At 36.0% G+C, this 22540-nt stretch overlaps 1 protein-coding gene across 4 annotated transcripts in view; it reads right to left on the bottom strand.

Annotated features, from left to right (window-relative positions):
- THSD7A (thrombospondin type 1 domain containing 7A) overlaps positions 1-22540 on the bottom strand; it is a 290606-nt gene that overhangs the window by 46993 nt on the left and 221073 nt on the right. For all 4 annotated transcript variants that reach the window (XM_032991409.2, XM_042801868.1, XM_032991407.2 and 1 more), the window contains exons 12-15: positions 21476-21608; positions 18518-18621; positions 7718-7912; positions 4039-4302 (exon numbers count right to left, since the gene is read on the bottom strand). In XM_032991409.2, coding sequence (XP_032847300.2) covers positions 4039-4302; positions 7718-7912; positions 18518-18621; positions 21476-21608 — 696 coding nt within the window. The remainder of the gene's footprint in view (positions 1-4038; positions 4303-7717; positions 7913-18517; positions 18622-21475; positions 21609-22540) is intronic.

Raw genomic sequence — 22540 nt, 5'->3', positions numbered from 1 at the left:
GTAAAAAGAGCTCTTAAGTATTTATTCTTCTGCTGCTGTGTACCTTTCCTCTTCTGAGTAAGTCAACTGAATTTTGATTATAAGGACACAACATTTTGCAAAATAAACAGCTTATGAATTTTTTAGCACTGCAGAGCAGATCTGTCTTCTGATTTCTCCCACTCAAAACAGCATGACTTGCAACAGTGACCTGTTCATGGCCTCATAAATTTACATGGCAGTATTTACATAAAACTTTTTACAGTCTCACAATTTGAGTTTCTTGTGCCATTTTAGCATATCACACAACATATCCCATAATATATTAATAACATCAGTGTGGGTGTAGTTTGTTCCTCTTGTCAGATTTATAGGATATTGTCACAGGTGAAGAAGTACAATTATCCCCATTTCCCAACTTGTGATCTCATAGCATCAGGAGATAAAAAAAGTTCAAGTAAAAGCTAGACACTGCACAGGAAACATCTTCCCTTAAATAATGGTCCAAGATAATTTGCCAAATCATATCCCATAAAAACTGTGATTACATATTTTACTACCTGAAAAAGAATTAACAGACTTACAGGAACTAAGAGAAAAACAGATCTCTGAATAAAGTATATAAAATAGCAGACAAACCCAACTCTTCTTTGGATCGCTTACAAAATTAGTGAAAAATTCAGTGTTATTATTTCCATAGGGAAATAAGCAACTCTTAGAATTTACAAACATAACCCAAGCAGGCTTGAATTATGAGTCCTGTCAAGTTTAGCTTGAAAAACTAAAAGCAGATTGATGGGAAGCTACAAGGCACTTTTATTTGTTAGCAAGTGGGGTAACTATTGTGATACCAGGGAAGTCCCCTGCTGATTTGTCATAATACAGCTTTTATGTTTGTTCTTAAAGATAAAAACAAACAGCAGACTGAAATCTAGAGATGATACTAAACTGGAGAACTGTCATACACTGAGGGCATGAGAATAACAACAAAAACATCATAAATACTGGCAAGATATAAAATAAGATTTAACTGGCCAAACAGAATTTTATACATGTTGAGGAAAATAAAGCAAATCATCAGAATGTAATCCATGAATACAAAGCAGATATTCAGAAAAGGCAGCCAACATATACTGAAATTAGAGTGAAATGTCTATATCTTGTATCTGTAAAAGCATGGTAAACCTGGCAAAATGCTAAAGGCAGACAATAAATTGCGTTCAACACTACTCAGTACCCTCAAGGGGAAGAGCAGGTCTCTGGATCTGACAGCAAAACATCGGAGGCAGAAGGCAGCCGTACAGAGTCCTATACAACAAATCTGACAAGAACCATGACAAAGCCTTAGAAATAGTCTGTACTACGTGTATGTAAAACAGCTATCAATAACAGATTTTTGTTCTAGAAGAGCTACTGGAAAGGAAACCATAATTTTACTGACATATTCCTTAGCAGGAGTGTAATTCCTTACCATCAAAGTTAGGTTAGATACCTCATTCCCTGTACACCTGAAATTCCTGTTAAACAATGTCAGGAAGAGTAAGGAATGCAGGATTAGTTCAACAACAGTTCTAAGCTTCATCTGCCCACACACTACACCACGGACCAAGATGAAAGTACTTGCTCCCTCAAACGGAACTGATGAGAAAACACACACAGATGCTTTGTGCTTCGCTATCAAAATCAGGTAATGAAAAAAGGGGGAAAAAATAATCAAAGAACCAGACACTTCCATAAACTGATCTAAAGGATTCAAAATAAAACAACCTGAAAAAAACAAAAGGTTCAGGCTTCCAAACCTACAATGAATATAGTAATGACTCACAAATATTCCCACTTTACAAAGAAAGCTAAAAAAGACTTCAAATCTCCTGCGAGAAAAATGTGATGGATCTGTAGAAAGAAATAAGAAAACAAAGAAATGCTATATTGTGTTTTGAGAAGGTTGTCTCTGGAGTCTGCTAATACTAATAGCATGTGAACAGTGGCTCTGGCTATAGTAGGTATAACAATATATTGTTAGTAGCTTTTCTGCTGGTATCATTCATTGTGATCACTGTGAGTGTAGGTGATAATCACTGGTAAAGTCCATTAGATTAGAAATTGCTATCACGAAGAGTTATAACAGGGTAAATAAAGATGGTTGAAAATATACTTTTTTTCCATTTTTTATTCATCTTTCATATCTCTCTGATTCTTGCAATGTAATTGTACCTCGATGTGCACTATCAGGGCTTGAAAGCATCTATGTCCATGCTCAATCTACACAAAGAAAGGGTTCCCACCTCTTTTTGCAAGCTACTGCAAGCAGATTGTTACCTACCACATACAACACCCATAATTTGCTCTTGGACAGACAGCTTCTTCCCTCATGTATCCTCCCTTGGCCGTTGACACAAAACCTGACAGTCTCCATTCTTCAAGTCAATGAAAACTGACTGGCAATAGGCCATCAGTCCCTCTAGTTTCCCACAGACTGAAATTCTTTTATAATTTTCCACTTTCCAAAGGTCACTCTGGACTTAATGCTGAAAGAATACTAATTTCTAAGATAGTGTCACATAAATTCTAAAAAGCATCAACAGATATTTTTCTGAACAATTCAGATTGTTCTGTGACACTTTTTTCAGCATTCCCTACCAGCTTTCTGAGGAGCTTTCTAATTCCCTCAGGACAACTACCACCCAGTCCAGGCAGATCTGTGCTCACACAACTGCTGGTAGTTAGATGTATCTGCATCTTTTGGTACTACAAAGATGGCAAGTGGTCCTTCTCAGACTAAACAAGTGCAGCATATCCTCTTCAGACTACACAAAAGAATAAAACTAAATCTTTGCAGACTTTCAACCCAAACAGCTGAGAACAGAATTAAAGAACACGCTCAGAGTAGAAAAAGAGATTTCCTGTCCCATGAGAGCTTAGGATTTAGAGTTTGTCATTCAGATGTATTTATACAAAGTTATATTTCAATATGAGTTATCTATAGCAAAAGATGATTTTGAATAAAAGTCAATATGGGAGAAAATTCTTCACAAAATTATCTTGCAGCTTTGCTTTGAGATATTAATCTGAATGCTCACTTTTCCATTGAATCACAAAGATATGTTACAGCTACATCTTGGCTTGATACATTTAGTTTCAAATTTATCATAGCTCTAAACATTAATTAATAGTGCTAATTAAAATCCTCTTAAGTCATTTAATTTCTTTGATTAGATATTTTAACTTTATCCAAGTAAATAAATGAAATTTGTTATCTTATTTTAACATTAGAAAATCAAATACATATACAAATTAAGCTTACATTGACCTTTTAATGGCACTTAGACTAGCATCCAGCTAGCTTTTCATACCAATAGCTCAGATACAATTTTGCACTGCAAGCAGGAAAACAAATGAACACAAAAACTCCAGTGATGTAAATTAGCACACTTCTGGATCACTGAAAATCAGAAAGTGCCAGTTTTGATCCTAACATTACAGATGCATCCATTTTATGAAGGGAACACTGTTCCCTCCGGCAGGAATGTGAATACAATTATAAAGTCTTTAAACATCCTAATTTTACACATGACAATTACAAAGAGATAGTGTGTGCAGTTAAACTCAGGTCAGTGCATGCCTGTGAATTTTCTGAAGAGCAAACGGTAGAGATAAGGTTATTTAAGGAGATAAAAGCTATCTAAGGAATATGTGGAAATAATTTCAGCCTTTCTAAAATAATCCTATGCTGTTTATTTTTTGATGATCTGACCCTTTGAAATACCTTTATTTTCAATTTTGCAGGTACAGTTATCAGAAAAAACACCAAGATATTACTTTATCTAGTTAGTAATTAACCATGATTTTACTTCTAAATATTGCACTGTAGTAATCAGTAAAAATTAAGTTTGCTATTTTGTGAGTCAGCAAAAACGTGTTCTGGGTTTGGAAGTACCTTGAGATAAAATGCAGCCTAAGCAACAAAGTTTAACCTCCTAATTCTACCTGTGCACAGATTATGTTAAATGAAATAAAGCAGATAAGTAAAGGCATGAAAGAAAAGAGGTTTCTAAATACCGTGACTGTTGCATCGTGATGTTTCCACAAGTCGATTGTTTTGGTCATAGCATGCCATGGCTTGGTAACGATAGCCTTGTCCACATTCCTTAACATCTCCTTGTACCTTCATTCCCAGCAATGATTCCAGTTTACCCTCTGGTAAAATACAATCTGACCAATTTCCCACAGGCTGAGCACTGTACTTGTCACATGGACAAAACTGATTCTCAATCAGAGGATACAACTGAGAATTTTTGCATTTATCCCTTTTCTTACTTTTTCCTAGAAAGAAGAAATAAATATTTTAAAAAGTTTGTATTCGTTTACATCACCCCAAAAATTTCATTTAGACTTCTGTAACAAGTGCTTACAATCAAATACACATGCCTAAAACTACTTACATTAATCTTTATTTATTTAGGTTAATAACTTTAACTTCTAAAGTAATGGATGCCTACAATTTGCACAAAGGTAAAATCTTTTAAAATAAAGCCATATTTTTATATGTACTTTGGATAGAAGTGCTTGGGGACTACAGTTTGAAAAAGTGATTAAACAAATATACACTTTTTCTCCTATTTCATCAGCAGTGTGCAGTCCAATAAAAAAAAATGTGTCTGGAAAAAACTTTCTCAAGTTAAAGGAAATTGCAGAAGGAAGTAACGTGTCTTTGCTACAGTAGCACCTTATTTCAAAATGTCAGAATTCCTTAATTTCATCACCTGTTATTGTATGTTTGCTAATAATCACCGTTCTTCCCTTCCAATAGAATAAGCTCCTTCTGTGACTTTGTTTCTTTTCAGATCTCTCCTTGTTATCCTTCCTCAACTCAGCACAGCCGTCCACTCACCTCCCACTTCCCATTAAATCTATTTTTAATCTTCTCTTTAGTAAAGTTTGCTCAATTTTCCATCTCATTATAGACAGATCATATATATTAATGTAGAATTCTTTGCAGAAGTAGTTTTAAAAGTGCTTGTTACTACTGTGGATTAATATTCTGTAGTATTTTCCTTGCTATTCAAAACAAGGTACCACCCACAACTTTGCAGCACCCTTAGTGTTTGTATTTACTACTGCCTGAATTTAGAATAGAAAAAAGGTACCTGAAGAAAATTTTATCTTTATTTTGACAACATATCTTCATACTAAAAACACACTTCTCCTCATTTTCACCATAATTATGAATTCACTCTAAGTCATTTTTATGTGTTAGCCTGGGCTACACATTGCCACACAGAATACAGTAAAGCACATACCACAGCCTTAGCAAGTTTGAAGGTGTAACTTAACTCAGGACAGGAAAGTACCTCAAAGTGTTAATAGTGTGGTAAAAGAAGCTGTTCTTTTTGCTTTGTTTTTAAAATAAAAAATATTGTTAGTCAGGGTATTTGTTCCCTCGTGGAAGAAAACCTTGGATAAAGTTCACTGGAGTTATAAAACAGTCACACTGAGCCTTCTTGAAGATCATGAATTATTCATTGTCCACAGGTCTGATTTACGGGGGATGGAGCGGGGGATAGGGCTTGGATCCTACCACATTCTTTCTGAGGCTGCTAATGGGCACTCCCCCTTAGCTAGCTTTCCTCCAACACAGACAATACAGACTAATTGGCAAATAGTGCTGTCAGAGAGGCCAAGTCTCACTCTTGAGGTTTCAGTTATAATTTAGAAGCAGGGCATATTTTTTTCATCTTCATTTCATGCAGAAGAAATAAAAAACCCAACCAACCAACCAACTAACCAAAAAAAAAAAAATCCCACAAATAAAACAGATTAAAAGAAGTTGAAGAAAAACATATTTCAAAGTGGAAGGGTGTCCATCACATGGAACAAATAAGTTTGTGGCAAAGGTCTGGACATCACTGGAAAAAGTTTTTACTGTTAAATAAAACCTCAAGAGGTTTCAAGTTACACAAAGAGCATTCTTAGTTGTGTCATGAAATAAGACAGAAAATTAAGCAATATATTGCCTCATGTGATGATCTGAGCTGCTGTGAAGGCAATGGAAGAATGGAGAACACAAAGAACTTGGAGAGCAAACATTAAGCCATGGAAAGGACTCGCTAAATCATAAATCTGACATTCAAGACTGCAACTAAGAAGTTCAAAAGGGATAAACAAAAGTTTAAGGATTAAAATGATCATCTATAGCAAGAGGCTGAAAAGCACACAGCTGCCATAGTAATTCTAAATGCACCAAAACACCATCTGAGAGGGGAGTTCTGGTGTAGTCAAGACCAGAAGTAGGAAGAGGAATGCAAGTGAGTTAACACCTGATCCTGTTAAGGAGAGGTGATTGTTGATTGGTCTGTTACCAGTTGTTTTTTTTTTTTTTTTTTTTTTTTTAATAAATAAATAAATAATCCACTTTCACTAGATTTTTTATTAAAAGGTTTTCTATTGGAAGCTCCAGGGGGTTTTCAACTTTTTTTTTTTTTTTTCTCTTTACAGTTCAGTGTAAAAGGAAAAAAAAAAAAAAAAAAAAGGAAAACAAACAAGGAAAACAGACCTAATTCAATCTGGTAAGAATTCAGTCTGGTTGGACAATGCTGGTAAAACATGGCTTGTGCATGAAATCATGGTTGCTGAGGAATAAAACCAAATTGCAGACTTGCTCCCTAAACTCTTAGCTGAGAAAACACACATAAATCAAGACAAATTATTAGAGTTGATGGACACTCTGGTTTTCATTGTCAGTTTTCAAAATCTAGTTTCTTATCTTAGTAGAATTAAAGTTGTTTAACCTTGCTTGGGACTGAAAGTGATTTGAGAGTGATGTGAAAAGATTTCCTACCCCAAGACTTCTCTGAGTGCCTCATGCTACCTACATCATGCTGAAGATGCCAAGGTCTTTAGCTTTTTACACCATTAAGCCAATCAGGTAGTGTTTGTGAGTTACATGATTTTCAGCATTCACTAAATTGTCCAACACTTGCCTGAAAACTACCAGTAAAATACAGTTGCTTTATTTTGAGCTGTAGATCTGAGAAACTGCTTGAGAGTGTAACCTCAAAGGTCTGCCTCTTATATTTATATTTAATATTTATGTTAAATGCTTAGCACAAATTGATAATCTCAAGGACATAATTCTGTACAAATCATAAACCAAAACCCACCAAGCTCTCTTCCCATTTTATATACAGAAGCAGGGTGCAGAATCAGGGTTTGGAATAAACACAGTGTGAAAACCTTTTAAACAGCAAACAGTTGTGCCCCTTTTTGTGAAAAGATAACACAGGGCTCAACAAAAATGCAGGTAATTTCTTTTTTTTTTTTTATTTTGTTTCCTTGTACTGGATTGGATTGTTGATTAATTTTGCTGCTTTCATTTTTGACCTCCCTAGAAGTACAGACAATGCTGACTTGCCTGTCAGGAAAAGAAATGGCCTGCTTTGCTGTTTACTATGTGCACCCCATCTATAAGAAATCCTGGCCTCCTATGTTCTCCCATCTTCTCTCTAGCCACTTCCCCATGATCAGGAATCTGAGACATATGTCAGGAATTTATTTATTCTCCTGAGGGGTTATTTTTTTGTTCCACCATATAGAGCATGGCAGTGACATTGGGTGTGCTTTCTGACATGATGACAAATGTTGCTTTCTTGTCATAAGGGAACCTCAGAACAGTGCAGGTTTTAATCAAAACAGTAGCAATAATTAATAAAAGATGCATTATGTATCTGGTTACTCTTACCAACAAGAGTGCGCTTTCTTGTCCTGACTCCTCCACAGTCTCCATTACAGGAAGAAAACTTTGACCAGTTAGTAAACTGACAGTCATCTTGGCAGGGAATTTGGCACGTCTGTGTTAAGGATGGTAATGGACCAGAGTATTTAAGGCATTCACTGATGTCAGCCTGTCCTCCGTCTTGTCTTCGACAAGTAATTGCTGGAAGCAAAAAGGGATGGAGTTCAACTCAGCATTTTTTTCATGAATGTCTCTATTCAATTTAGTAAGTTTACAATATTCTACCACAAAATCACACTGAAAGCCCAGAATAGCTATACAACCACCTAATATTTGCAATCAGTCATACCTTGAATGAATACAGTTGACATTTGTGACTTTTTAAAGATTCTGTTTAAATTAATATTTATCGGGACTTACCGGGGGAAAAAAAAAATATTGCAGACAACTGTAATTATTATAAAGGTTGCACCATGTTATCCACACCTGTTATACCACTTATTACATTATTATTTTTTCCTGCAGATACAGACTGTAACTCAGACATTAAAAATGTAATACCATTTTAAGTAGCTAAATAGTGTATAAGCTATAAAATTTTATCAGCAGCATGTATTTTAGAAAAAGGGATAGACATGACATTTAGAAACATATTTGAGTTCTGGATACCACTTAAACACAACAGTATTGCTTCCTGATGTTCTTCAGCAATTTTTAATCTTGAAAAAGGGTTGAAGGACAAAACATGTTTGCTAGTGGTGGAGTATCAGACAACGAGGAGTACAACTACTTATAACAGGATAGCCATGTACTGAATGGAGATTTCTTACTTATAAGAAAAAATAAATATTCAGGTGGCACAAAAGGAAGCAGTTAGAACGTAAGGATTTACAAAGAATAGGGCTGTTTCATTAACATAGTCTAACAGTGCTCTATGATTGTTTCTCATTAATATTTTATTTTAGGATGGTTGCTTATCTATTACTCTAACCTAAGCTTAGTAAATCTAACTTTATTTCCTTGCCCGAAACAACATAAAACTTATACAGTAACGAGATTGGAAACTTCTAGTTGTTTGTTTACACAATAGAATTATTTTTATACTTCTTGGCATCTGACAGCACACAGTAGATGTAGTATCCCATAATGACTGAAAGTAATTTGGGTCACCAATTGTTGCAGTAACATTGCATCTAAACACAATATATCATGAGGGAATATAATGTTTTATATTACACTCCACTACATAATTTAAGCATAGCACTTCAATTGTACTGACAATAACTGTTTTATTGGTATGTGAATTGAAAAAAATGTAAATTTTACAAACCAAACTATTATGGCATAATCAAGTTCAACTGTTGAAGAAAAATGGGGTTTGAATACAAAGTTTCAAAATAAAACAAAAAATTGGTTATGAATGACTATTTCCTCCTGGAGGAAAAAGGAATAATAGTTGAGGAAGTTTTGGTGGTTTGTTTTTTTTTTTTTTTTTTAGATTGCTGTAAGGAAATTGTAAAGGTTTAGCAACCTATGATTTCTACAAAAAGCTTTTTTGTCTGACAGTTCTAAACTAAATTTCTATCTCATGATAACTACTGGAAGCTGAACTTGATGACCCACATAGTTCATTTCAACCCTCTTGGCCTACTAAAACACGTCCAAAGGTCCTAAGTGAATTGGTTTTGCTATGTGTCTGTGGTAAAACATTGTAAAAGAGAGGAATATTTGTTTTTCCAGAGATACTAAGCAAACAACTTCCCTGATCCTTGACTGCCCTTTTGAGCAGGGCCGCCAGCACTGTTTGTAATAGGCTCAGTACTGCATTAAGTTGTGCTTATTGAGGGACTGTCCAGCTGTACATTGTCTAATACAATTATTCTGTCAAATCCTACTATTATTTGCATAGTTTATGCAAGGAAATCCTTTTTCTCTTCAGATATAATTATTCTGATTCAATGAGCAAAATCAATTTTGTAAAAATTGAAAATCTACACAACTATTTTAAGGATATGTTAACTATACATTACTATGGGATTTCTAATATTACACAAATATTTTGGAAAAACACAAGTCAAACCAGTATCTTCCAATACAAAGCTAGGTTATTGTTTTGGATTTTTGTGTCATACTCTTCTCTGCTAATAACACACATTGTTTTCCTTGGGGTAAAAACACAGTTCTGACTAATTCTACCATGTGGAAATTCACAGAGGTCAAACCGAAATCCTCTATTTTGAGTTTGACCTTGGCACGTGCATGCATCATCAAAACTAACTGCATTATCTTCACTGAGTTCTCAGGGAGATATAGGCCACCATTTTTAACAATGAAAAGTAAACTTAGATGAGAGGTGAAAGACGGTCCACTGATTAACCCAATAACTTTTAATAACCTTCTTAAGTTTAATACCTATTTTAGATACTAACTCTCCATCTAGTCTTTTGTCAGGCCATAAACACTGTCCACTGAAGAAGATTCTTTCTTTCTAGTTAAACTGAGTTTTTCTAAAGCTAACATTCAATCCCTCATCTTTCTTGGTTATTAAACATTATTCTGTGGACAGATATCCACTCTGTCATAAATTTTTTCAGACTCATGTCAGTGCATCTAATTTACATCAAGCAGACCCAGGTGAGAAGCTCCCCTGAGAATTAACACTTTAGGGTTTTTTCCCAGATTAACTGTCAGTTGCACTGTAGCAATCAAAGCAGGAAAACTTCATTCTTGAGACCTAAATATTTCACCTTAATAACAACACAAATTAGAGGACAGCCTGGCATACTAAATCAATTCCTGAATCTTAATTTTCACAGTGGCTGTCCATAACTATTCATGTTACTTCTAGCTGACAAGATCTGGATGATTCGCTCTATATTCCATTTTCTTATTGCTATTCTACAGATTCAAATATCAATTTGAAAGGTTTATATTCCTTGTGGCTTTTGAAGAGTGGGTATTTTTCCATTACTTATAGCAGGGATTTTGACAACTGTATACATTCCATTAATACATTATTTTTTTGTCAGGTAAATGTCTTACTTGACATCTGAAATGCTCTTCCTGTTAGTGGAGTTACTTTTTCCTCACAACCTAATTTGGGCAAACTCATTCCCTGCCTCTCTGATCAAATCCATGGTTCTTTAATTATACTCTGTAAAAGTCATCGAGATCAATGATTAACTCACTATACAGAGAAGTATCTTCAACTACTACAAAGCCACGAGGTGCCAGACTAATTATTTTGCCTTTACAACCACGCTGTATTTATTACAGACATTAGCAGTAAGCAGAAAGAGCATGCTTCTTCTATTACTGAAGCAAGCCCAAGTAATTGTTAAGTGAAAACATAAAACAAGACTACAGCTAAGAGAAAAATCAAATTTAGCATGGAAACCATTCACTTACTAAGTTGTTTTGGTATTTAACAATTATTATCTCCCAGAAGACAGGTATGAAATAAATGGCAGTCTAAATTTTCTAGACAAGGGACTTTGATGTAATTAAAACTTTATCTGATAGCATTTTTTCCACCAGGCCACAGGGGACTACAGGCTCATATATTTGCTGTTGGCATAAGGAAACACTAAGACTGCATTTTAACAAGTATTGTTATGCGTGGGTTTGTATAAAAACCTTGCCAGTGTTACCATCATTAGTATACTTCACTGAGATTTCTCTCAGATGTGAGATTCAGTGACCCCTACATCTAAAATTTATTTTATATAGGAATGTGCTCTGCATCCTTTGTTTTACAACACTCTTGTGATACCATTTTTTCAATTGTTAAGTATTTTTAACAACAGAAATATTCTGTTTCATTTCTAGAAAGGCAAGAATTATTTCAGCACACTAACTTTTCTTACCCCTACTATCAATGCTGCCCAGGCTATGATTTCATCTATGCTTATTTTTTTTTCGGTGGGACATGAAAGACTAGACACTCCATGATTAAATGTTTCTACCGTGAAGTATCTTAAGAAGACACATATGCCAATAATATTGTGAAAATACAAACCTGGGTGTTCTTTACACACCAAAGAGAATAACAATGTGTTTTTGCCAAATAAAATTGTCTCAAGATTCTGGATCTTGTTCTGTCTTGTTCTGCTCCTGAGCACTGTTGTCCAAATTCTTACTTCAGTACAAAACCTGAAGCTGCCCGTTGTCCTTTGCAGTGACTAAAATATGAACCAGGCAATAAGTCCTTCTCATCTGTTAAGTCTTGAAGACATTAAAATCGTAGTTTATAGCTCCATGAAGGAGTAGCACTCCTTCACGATTTTTTCTCCTTTCCTGTGCTTTCAATAAGGGCGTGAAAACACCACGAAAGCAAATCCTCTCACCACGCTAAGTGATACCCAGAGAGGGAGGCTGCTGTCCATGCTTAGACACAGAGGAAAGGGCTTTTGACCACCAGTTCTCCTTGCAAGCCTTCCCGCAGCTCAAACAAGCCTGCAAGGCCTCCTCGTGTGTTCCCAGCCATCCTGGGAAGCTTCCTCTGATTCCCTGCTCCATTGTCTTTCAAATAACTCTACATATGCACTTCAAATGAAGAATAGTGCAAGCTTGGGATCAGCTCTTTAATAATGGCCAGCTCCTAACGACATCAAGTACAGCTATCCAGATATTTTATCTGACATCCAGGTTCCTTAAGCTTCTGCTTAAATTTTACAAATAACTTTCCTCCTGCTATTAAAAAATATGCTGTCAGATTTCACGATTTTAATCCCATTCCTCCTACAGAACTCTGAGGAAGATTTATGGTGGCAAGGACTGCAGGCTGTGCATCCTTTTGCAAACTTCTTTTTGGTCACTGGGATAGCCCTTGCCATGTGCATCCATCCATATACATCATGATGTGATTAGGCCATTGCAGTTTGGGCACTCGAGCTTCTCATCTGCTACATGTCCTCTTCACCAGCATTGGGATGCAGTCCAACAAGCACTACTTAGATCTGCAGAATCTACTTGCAAAGCAAGCCTTTTTAGCAAGTTTCCTAGGCTTTGCTATCCAACTCAAAAGGAATTTGAACTGAATTTCTAAGTTCTTTCAGATGTCACTGGAGCTGAGGTTTACCAACACAGATTTTTTTTTAAGATATGACCATAACATAACACATACCTGCCTAAGTTGTTCACAATTTCAAACATCGTACATTAATCCATCTCACTAAGCAGGACACTATTTTGAAGTTATCTATGTGCCAACAAATGTCAGCCTTAAAAATATAAAGAAGTATCTTTTAGTACATCCTTGTGGGATCGTTTTTGGAGGACAATGGCCACGTCGGACAAGAGCAAGACTTTGGCTATATCGCAAAAGGGATGCGAAAAGATGAAGAAGAACTGAGAGTGCTGTACAGCTGGTGAATGATGAGAACATCTTGACCTTCGTTGGCCAGAAGCCTTGGGTGTAGCAAACAGGAATGCAGAAAAACAAGATAAGGATGCTGAGCTCTGCCTGAAGAAAACATGCCAGGCTATGGTTGATGGGAAACATCTGGTCATTTCTTAAACAGTGGAAAGTTTTCTACCTTGAGCTAAAAGTGTATAGAACATTGTGTTTGTGCTTGTAAGATTTAATTAACCAATAGGCTTAGGATAGCAGTAGCTAACTTGTAGCTAATGAATTGTCGGGTGTATTATGGACAGGGGGTAGTAACCAATCAAATGTTAGTCTTAGGCATGTGAACAGTATGTGAAGAATGCATATAACCAATCAAGCCTTCTGTTTATGTGTGATCAGTTGCTAGGAAGTTTTATAAACGCACTTGTATCAGCAATAAAGGGATTTTGATTTCTGACTCTTACAGAGTTGCCAGAGTCCATGATTCTCCTCACATCCTAGCTGGAGTAGGTTCCTCTCAGTGACTTGCATAGCCCACATCCCCATCATATACTAGTAGCCTGGCTTTATCAAGCATTTACTCTCTCGTTCTAGTTTCTGTATTTATTTATTTTTTTTTCTATTTTATATTTGCCAACACTCTGTGTCTCTCTCTCTTGGGTTTCAGGTGACTCATTGATACATCTGGTCAATTTATTCTTGTTAATTGAGAAACAGCTTATGAAAATACAACATAAATGCTGTTGCAGTAAAGTATGGCTTTTCTCTACATTTCATGTTCTTGTTGGGTAGAGTCAAAATGAAGTTTCCAACTCCTTACTGATGCACCTGAAATATCCTCTCTTGTGGATTTTGTACAAAAGAAAGTTAGAAGTCTTAAGTTGCTGCAATTCTTTAATACATTTCTGCCCTGCTTATCCACTGTTAAAAGGCATTTTACTAGCGATATGACTACAAATTTTCATTCATCATAAAAATTCAACACAATTGTCATGACTATGTGCCCTGCTGAAATAAGGTTAATGACTACAACAGTGAATTTGCTGCTCAGGTATTAAATGCTATGTTACTATGCTTAGGCTTAGATATAAGTACCTGTCCATCATTTGCATGAATAATTAAAAAACATTGTTCTTTAGAAAATTCTAAAGAAAATATTTTCTTTAAACAAAAACCAAAACCCACCAAACCCTTTTATTTTCTTACCTCTGCATTGACCCATGTTGTAATTTTGTGACATGTTCATTTAAACTGACATGATTTATAACAAAACCTTCATTATACAAGACAGATAGAAACAGAGCTGTCTTTAACAATGAATCACAATTCTAAACTTTATGATTCACCCAAGTATCTCTTCTGCTGAGGAAGACCAATGTGATAAAAAATCTGAAGAATGGAAACATAAATAGTAAATCTGTGATATAAAGCAAGGCATGCATATGCTCTAGTTACTCATAGGCTCTTAAGATCAGACACCTAACCAGTCATTTTTAGTGATTTCTATCTTCTAGTTTTTCCTTCAGTCTTAACTATCTTTCTAACTAAAATATGAACAGTAACAGACTATTTTGTTCAAAATAAACTGCTAATGAATGCATAGTCAGATGTGCCTTTTCCCTGGTGTACATCCCTGTTCTTTCTTAACAGATTTGATAAAACATTATGTGTTACAGTGTTTGTGCATAGGCGATCAGATCAGAAATACGACAAATTAATATCACTGGCAATATCCCCTTGCAGTGAAAGAGAGGAACTGAGAACTGTTCCCACGTACAAGAATGCAATTACCTGCTTTACTGAGTATTGACACAAAATGAAAGGACAATCCAGGGGAAACCAAAGGGCTGAGATTACTTCTGTAAGATTATTCTTTCACTTTGTCATCAAAAATAAATTACCACAAACAGCATCAAAAATTTGAGAGAACACTTTTTCAATTGAAAATGAAATGCTGCTATGTCTACAATTTTCACAGTATGCTAAACATTTCTACAGATGTCACCAATAAACAGTAAAATGTACTGTTCAAAATATCTGTATTCCAGTATTGCATTATAAATGCAGTATCAAAATGTTATACCAAATAGATTTCATATTTCAATATTCAGCATTTCCTGATTTGGGGGTCATTTAATGGACTTGCACAGTAGTAGCTCAGTCTTTTTTCTATCTACATCACAAAATAATCTTTAAATAAATGATTTCTAGTACAGAATTTTTAAGAACATATTATAATGCAAAATTTTCCATTGCCTGTAGAGACTTTATTTACAAGAAACCAAGTAATAAGGAGGGAGCCAAGAATTAGGATGGAGAGGGGAGAAAACCTCTTCCAGTGTCTTCCTTCAGAAACTGGTGAAATCTTTCTAACACTGTCCAGGACAGAGCTCAGTCAGGCAGATGCTTGCTTTCACGTCAGCCTGCCTTCAGCAAGCACCTTGCATGAAATAAACTCTTGTGCAGGGGACCAAATAAAATAACGTGCATCACTGAAAATTCACACATGGCTATTTTTAGAGCAGAATTTTCAATCTAAGAGGTGAAAGGGGATATCTTAATGCCTTGTCTAGAAGATAACCTATACAAAACAAATAAAAGATGCTATTCACGTTCAAAGTGCAAAGTGAATAAAACTTCAACTAATAATCTTTAGAATTGCAGAAGTATGTTTTCCAAAGTGAAAAGTTACTTTTGTGCAAAAATTCACCTTTTACTTCCAGGACATACTCATTGTAAAGGTGTTCAAGAAACCAGAAAATATTTTACTTTTATTAATCTAAGGAAAAGCTGTACTAGTTTATTTAGTTCTTACAGCATACCAGTTTAGATTACTGAGCACAAAAGTAAAAGATATGTTCAACAAATTGTTAGGTATTAAAATACTGAGATGTGATACATAAAATATCCGTGTTTGAAACTTATATTTTATGTTAATTTACATCATTTACATCATTGGGAAAAATATTGGGCCAAAAAAACCTTTAATGCCTGTAACTTTCACCACTGCAGCAAACTAGACAGTATTTAGATTCATATCAGAATACTTGGACTGAGGCAGAAATAATGTTTGGTTATCCAAGATATATAACTTCCTCTGTGAATTCTACAATAAAATTTATGTACTGGATAGACAATAAAAAGCAGAAAAAAACCAAAAATCTTCCCTTTCTTACAGTTGATCTCAGAAACATTTACAGAATTCTACCCAAATCATCCACTTTCTTCAGGCTTAGATGCTCCGAGGGTTCTTAATTAAAGATTGCTCAACCTACCACTTGACCACATTACACTAGAGAGCTACTTCCATTTTATCTGTTTATAGGAACAAGACTACTGCTTGAATACATCATCCTTCACAGGATCAAACTCTGTGTAGTTCCAGAGGAAATTCTGCCAGTCTATTTTACCAGATTTGAAAACCATATGCCCAGTAATTACAAAATCATGTATTACTCTGTATGTGTGTTTACTGCACATGACTGGAGTTACAGTTAAAAAAAAAAAAAAAAAGAAATTCTTATGCCACACAAGAATAATAAAAAGCAATTTGCATGCACTGCAGTTAACTATCTTTATTAACTGAATCTGAGGCAAAGACAAGACATTTAGGTACTACCATGCAAGTACAGAAGACAACATTTTGTATTATCTGAATTCCTACTGTCAAAGAGAGAAATCCTATTTTCTCAGTGTGTAATCTGAATGCATCCTTCAGAGCTGCTAGAAATGGATTGCATTAGGGATAGACTTTTGAAAGAATTACCACAGTCAGAAGTCTTTTGTATTAGCAGGCAATACCTTCAGGTTTCATTTTGTGGTAAGCCCTAAATTGATCTCCTGTATCACTTTGTAAATGGTAGGAGTTACTAGCTTAAGATTTACTCTATGACTTTTTTAAGTATACCATAACCTCCTCTAATACTGCAAGGAAGTTAATGGCCTGAACATTTCACTTCTGCAGTTAGCAGTGTCCTTGCTCAGAAATTCCACAATCTGCTGAGCCAATATTGTTTTAACAGATAGGAGTTTGCACTCAGAAAAGGCAAAAGAAAAAAATCATCCTGGAATTAAGGGTTGACTAGTAGTTCAAAGCAATTCAAGTACTGTAACACAATAAGAAGGGACTGCCATTATTTTCATACTGAATTTATTTAATGCACCTAAAAAACCCCTCCTCCTGACCATACTTAACTGTCAAGTACACAATTCTGTTAAAACAGCAAAATTCTCTATGAAGACAGGTGACAGTAAAGTTGGATTAGAACGTAAAAATATTTGCTATTAAATGGAAATGGTGGAAGAATATCTGGATCATAGGGGTCAAAGAGTCAGAGATTTTGAAGTCCAAATAGCAGCTGGTTAAGAGCACTGCACCTCAGTGGTCAATTCCAGTGCCAATTCTGTTTAGAGTCTTTAACAACCTGTACAGAACGCATCCTCTGGAAGTTTGGGGACAACACCAGTTTGAGCAGAGCAGTCAGTACCTACCTGGAGGGTAGGGCTGCCTTTCAGAGGACCTTGACAGCCTGGAGAAACGGGCTGGCAATGAACTTTATCAGTATAAATGCAAAATGCTGCATCTCGTGCTCCCACTGCTCTCTACAACTACCTAATTAGAGGGTATAGAGAAGAGAGAGCCAAACTTCTCTGAGATATGTAGTGAAAGGATAAGGGGACACTGACACAAATTTCAGCAAGGGAAATTTCAGCTTAAGTATTAGGAAAAAAAGCCGCTCTAGACTGAACAAGTACTAGAGCGACTGCCCAGAGTCTCTCTGAGATCTCCATCCTGGCAGATAATCTAAATTTGTTGAGACATGGCCCTGGGCTACCTGCCTTAGTCTGGGTGAGATCTAACTTTGAAACTGGCCCTGCTCTGGGTGAAGGGTTGGACCAAGAGACCTCCAGAACATCTTTCCAGCTCAAAATTACTGTAGGGTTCTCTGATCCTAAATTTTCAACCAAAAACTTACAGGGAGCAAAAGTTTTATATTCCATCTAAGGGATGTACCCATAAACATATCTTCACATTCTTGCCACATGAAAACTGTCACATATTCACAGGTGAATTTACACAACCTTTTTCACTAAAACAAGCATGTAAAGTCACCCATCCCTTTCTTTTTATTCTTCTTTTTGAAAACATACTCTCCACAAACATCACTGCAAACTTGTTTCAGGTAAGGATGGTGAAATAAACTGAAAAACAGTATCATAAAATTAGTGACTAACATGGTAGTTATACTTAAAAATAAACTTGTATTTTATGAATATTTGCCAAATATGAGTTAGGATGCAATCTACCATACCAGCATTTCATATTTTCCCTTGCAGATGCACATGAAGATAGATCAAATTAATCTTAGGTTATAGTGACTAAAATTTTAGACATTTCCCACACCAGCGCAGCTACAGATTTCTGAGGAATAAGTGACAGAAACAAAGGGTCTAACCTCTGGCTTGTAGCCCAGGTCCACAAGTTTCATGTGCTCCTGGACTGTCTTGGCGTACGTACCAAGGTACTAGCTGGCACCTGCGCCACTTGTGGGTCTTCCACCTGAAATGAGGGGGAAGCAGTCAACTTCAAACATTCTATCTAAACTTGTTGCCATCAAAACTGAGGCAGCACAAGTGTTAGCATTATAAACTACTGTGAGCTGTTGCTTATTATTGCTATCTGGTGACAGACAATTCATAACAAACAGTAACAAGATTGTAAATTTTTCCCTCTTTCCTGTTACCTTTTTTGCTCCTTGTGTGATTAGGCCATTAAGAACACAGGAAAGGAAGGAGAAGGCAAAGAAGGGAAGAGAAAACAAATGATACATGTTTTCAAGGATTTCAAAGTAGAAAGGTAAATTAACACTACCTAACAAATACACAGTGAATACAAACCATAGTATGAGGTTTATACATTAATACAAAGCACTAACACAAGATGTGAGAAAGAAATTTCAAAAAAGAACACTATATAAAATAAAATTATATGACTTGAATATACATTTAACAGAACTCCTTTGCTATGGATTTATATCTCAGCATGCTCAGAGTATTTTACCAGTCAACAAAATGACATACTAAAATTTTAAAAGTGGATTTAGCAAAATGACACTGACATCTCATAAAAACAATATGGACTCAGTAAATAAGGATGAGTTTTAAATACACACCCTAATAAGCTCCTCTTCCTTGCTTTCTTCCAACTATCTCAGTGAAACAATTATGTGTTGAAGTTTCCTAAATACGCTCCAGAGATAAGACTCCAAGGTTGATTTCTGGTTAATTCAGTACTGGAATTGTCTTTTGGCAGTAAATACTGTCACATATATGTGTTATTGTATTTTTTTCTCTTTTCCTTCTTTCCTCTTCCCCAGGTCTTTTCTTCTCCCCCTTCCCTTAGGCATGTCTTGAGACACAACACAAAATGGAGTAATTCCACCTTGCTTGAAGCATAAACAAGTCTTGGAGTTACGAAGATGAGGTCAGATGAGCAAGGTTTTAGGATTTTTGTTTTGTTTTATCAAATTTGAAATTTTATGATTACAAGGGCAAATTTTTCACAACAAACAAATTCCTTTGCTAAGCTTCATTTTCCAAATACTATCCCCCAAGAGGAGAAACCAGAAGCAAAAAGGAATGTCAGCTACAGTGAACTATGGTGACAGTGGGTTTAAATGACTGTGAGGGTGCCTCAGGCAATCCCAGAACACCTGGGGTCTCTGGTAACTGAATGGCAGCACCTTACAAATGTGGAGCAAACCAAGAGATCCAACACAATGCAAATATGGGCCCAGACCATTTCAAAACAAAATACAATGACAAAAGGAATTCGCAAAAAACTTTGATAACAAATGCAATTTTTTAATAATAACAAAAACATAATAATAACAAAATTTGATAACAAAACCAATTTTGCTGCTTAAATTATTCTATCATGAATATAAACTGCTACAAAACAAAGTTCCCTTGTAGCATCGCAGAATACCCTAAGCCTTAGATGCAACAAATCAAAGCATCTCTGAAACAATCCACGGCTGTCAGAATTACTCAGTGTGGGGAAAAATATGCTACATCCACAGCTCAGACCATCAGCTGCTCTCATGTTTAAAATTATCTCAATGGTTTTGCACCTCAAGTTTCACTGCAACCTGCCTCTGTGGGCCAGTAGCTGAATTAAGGCATGAGCCAAGTTGAGTGTGTGAGCCCATCTGTCACAGCATGTTCATAGGTCAGAAAGATGCTAAAGGAAATACACGTAAAATGTGTTTAGTATTAGTTTGTGTCATGAAGTGGAAATGACCTCATCTACCACTCCCTAGCAACTCTTCTTTCTTCTGCTCAGCACATTATCACACACTAGCTCAGGTAAAATTTGCTACTGAAGATCCTGAAGAGTTGAGGAGCAGTCAGCATTTTAAAAGATAAAACTCTGATTCTGGTATTGACCAGAAAAAGTTCTCGAGCTATATTTCTCTGATGTTTGAAGTACTGATTTTGGTAGCTTCCCAATGCTCTTTTACATTCTTTCATTTCTCTCAGTTACATACAGTGTGCTCTCCTAATGAATCTGCAATGATAATACTTACCAGAGGATGAAAGCAACACATTTCTTTAATCTCAATTTGGTTTTGCTAAAATAAGCTTAAATTCTACTTGTACCTCTGCAACAGAGAGTAGTTTCATGGGAATTAGCAGGTGGAGAAACAGAACATTGGCTTCCAATAAGTATGTTTGATATTTATTATTTTTTCTATTTTCTATTTTGTCAGGTAAAACCAACCAACTTCATCAGAATTTTCTAAACTTTGTATCAACAGCTAGATCTTGTACATCTAGACCTTCCCATGCCACTCGGGTGGATACTATAAAGCTGCCTGAAAATTTTCTTAAGCAGTTACGGTGGAGATCCCCACCTGCTGGAACAGTCCTCAGCGTTTTCTGGTGAAGATCAGGTCAGCAGAGACAATTTTGTATATTAGGAGACATAACCAGCTGTAGCATGCCTCAGGGCTGACAGGGATGGAAGGATGGAGGATACAGTGTGTGGCATCACAACTCAGCTCTCCTAAACAGATGAGTCTGCATTTCAGTGCTTTGGATAATTTAGAAAGGAAGATATTTTTAGTCATAGAGAATGTCAAAATAGTTGCTAAGAAAGATTTATCCTGGAAAGTAATTCTTAGCTGTTGCAATGTTCCTGCAAAGGAACTGGAACAAAATGAACCAGTGATTCACTATGGGCCAAACTGAGTCTACATATCTTCTGAAACTTTGATTTAGCTGTGTATCCTATTTTTCTATGCAGTACATATTAGAAAAACACCTCCCGTTAGAAGTGGAATTCAGCAAGCTTTAGAGGTAGTACAGATTGAAAAATCATATCTGAGCTGTCTCTGGTTGATTAACACTACCTGTAGCTATAGCAGGTGGGAGAAGCTTCGCATTCCTTTTCCTCAAACAAAGAGTCCGGGCACTCCCGACCGCTGTTGGCGGGGAGCTGGATGATGACGCGGTGACGGGACTGCTTCCTTACCGTGACACCCCCTGCGAAGAGGAGAAGAGCTTGTTTCTCCTGCTACTACACAGGGATGACAGTAATTTGGGGAAAAATATGATTTAACGTAACAAGTATTGGAACCAATCGCTATAATATTGACACATGCTGTTTTGTCTATAAGGAGAAAATTAAGTCTAATAGATAAAACACTTTAATCTCAGCTAAAGGCCAGGAAGCAGAACTAAACAGAAAGCAATAACAGCAATAACGAACAAATAAATATACAGCTGAAATGAATAAACAGCTCAAATGAACAAAAATTAAACCAGCTCAGTTTGCTGTTGCACTTTACAGTTTCAAAGTGTAACTTTGTCCTGGTCGTTTGCGTGTAAAACCAGAAACAGAAATTCTACTCTGGAATTAATTTACAGTTTACAGTTCTTAATTATTATAGTAATTCACTATTAATGATAAACAGTAAATAATTCCTGTAGGAATTTTTATCTCAGTCATATTCAGATATCAGTTCATCAGGCAAAAAACTCAGAGAAAAGACAGAAATCTATAGGAGTTCCACAGCAATACCTAAATATTATCAGGTAAAATTCTTGGATTTTTTTTTTTTTTTTTTTTTTTTTTTCCCCCTCAGAGAGCTATAGCACAGTCATTTGGCTGATGGGGTTGATACCAGCTTTGGGTGGGTTATTACAGCAGCTGCAGCTTGTCTGAATACAGAAGCGTGCTGGACCACAGCCAAGCAATTGTAATTAGGAGCAAGTGGTAGGAGAATCCCGGCGGTGGCTCTCCACCACCTGGCTGCTTCTCAATGCAGAGGAAACCCTCTGCTCCCCAGTCAATCAGCTCCAGGAGATGCCAGGAGCTGGCACAAGGGCCATGACAGACATGCAGCCCAGAAAAGCTGCTGACCAGCTTGCTGACACAAATGGGTAAACCCCATGAAATAAAAACTGTTTCTGTA

Source organism: Tyto alba, unplaced genomic scaffold (assembly GCF_018691265.1).
Source record: "Tyto alba isolate M040663 unplaced genomic scaffold, T.alba_DEE_v4.0 Super-Scaffold_38, whole genome shotgun sequence".
In the NCBI taxonomy this organism is placed as follows: domain Eukaryota; kingdom Metazoa; phylum Chordata; class Aves; order Strigiformes; family Tytonidae; genus Tyto; species Tyto alba.
Note: the sequence above shows the minus strand (reverse complement) of the source record. Positions and strands in the feature narration are given on the sequence as shown.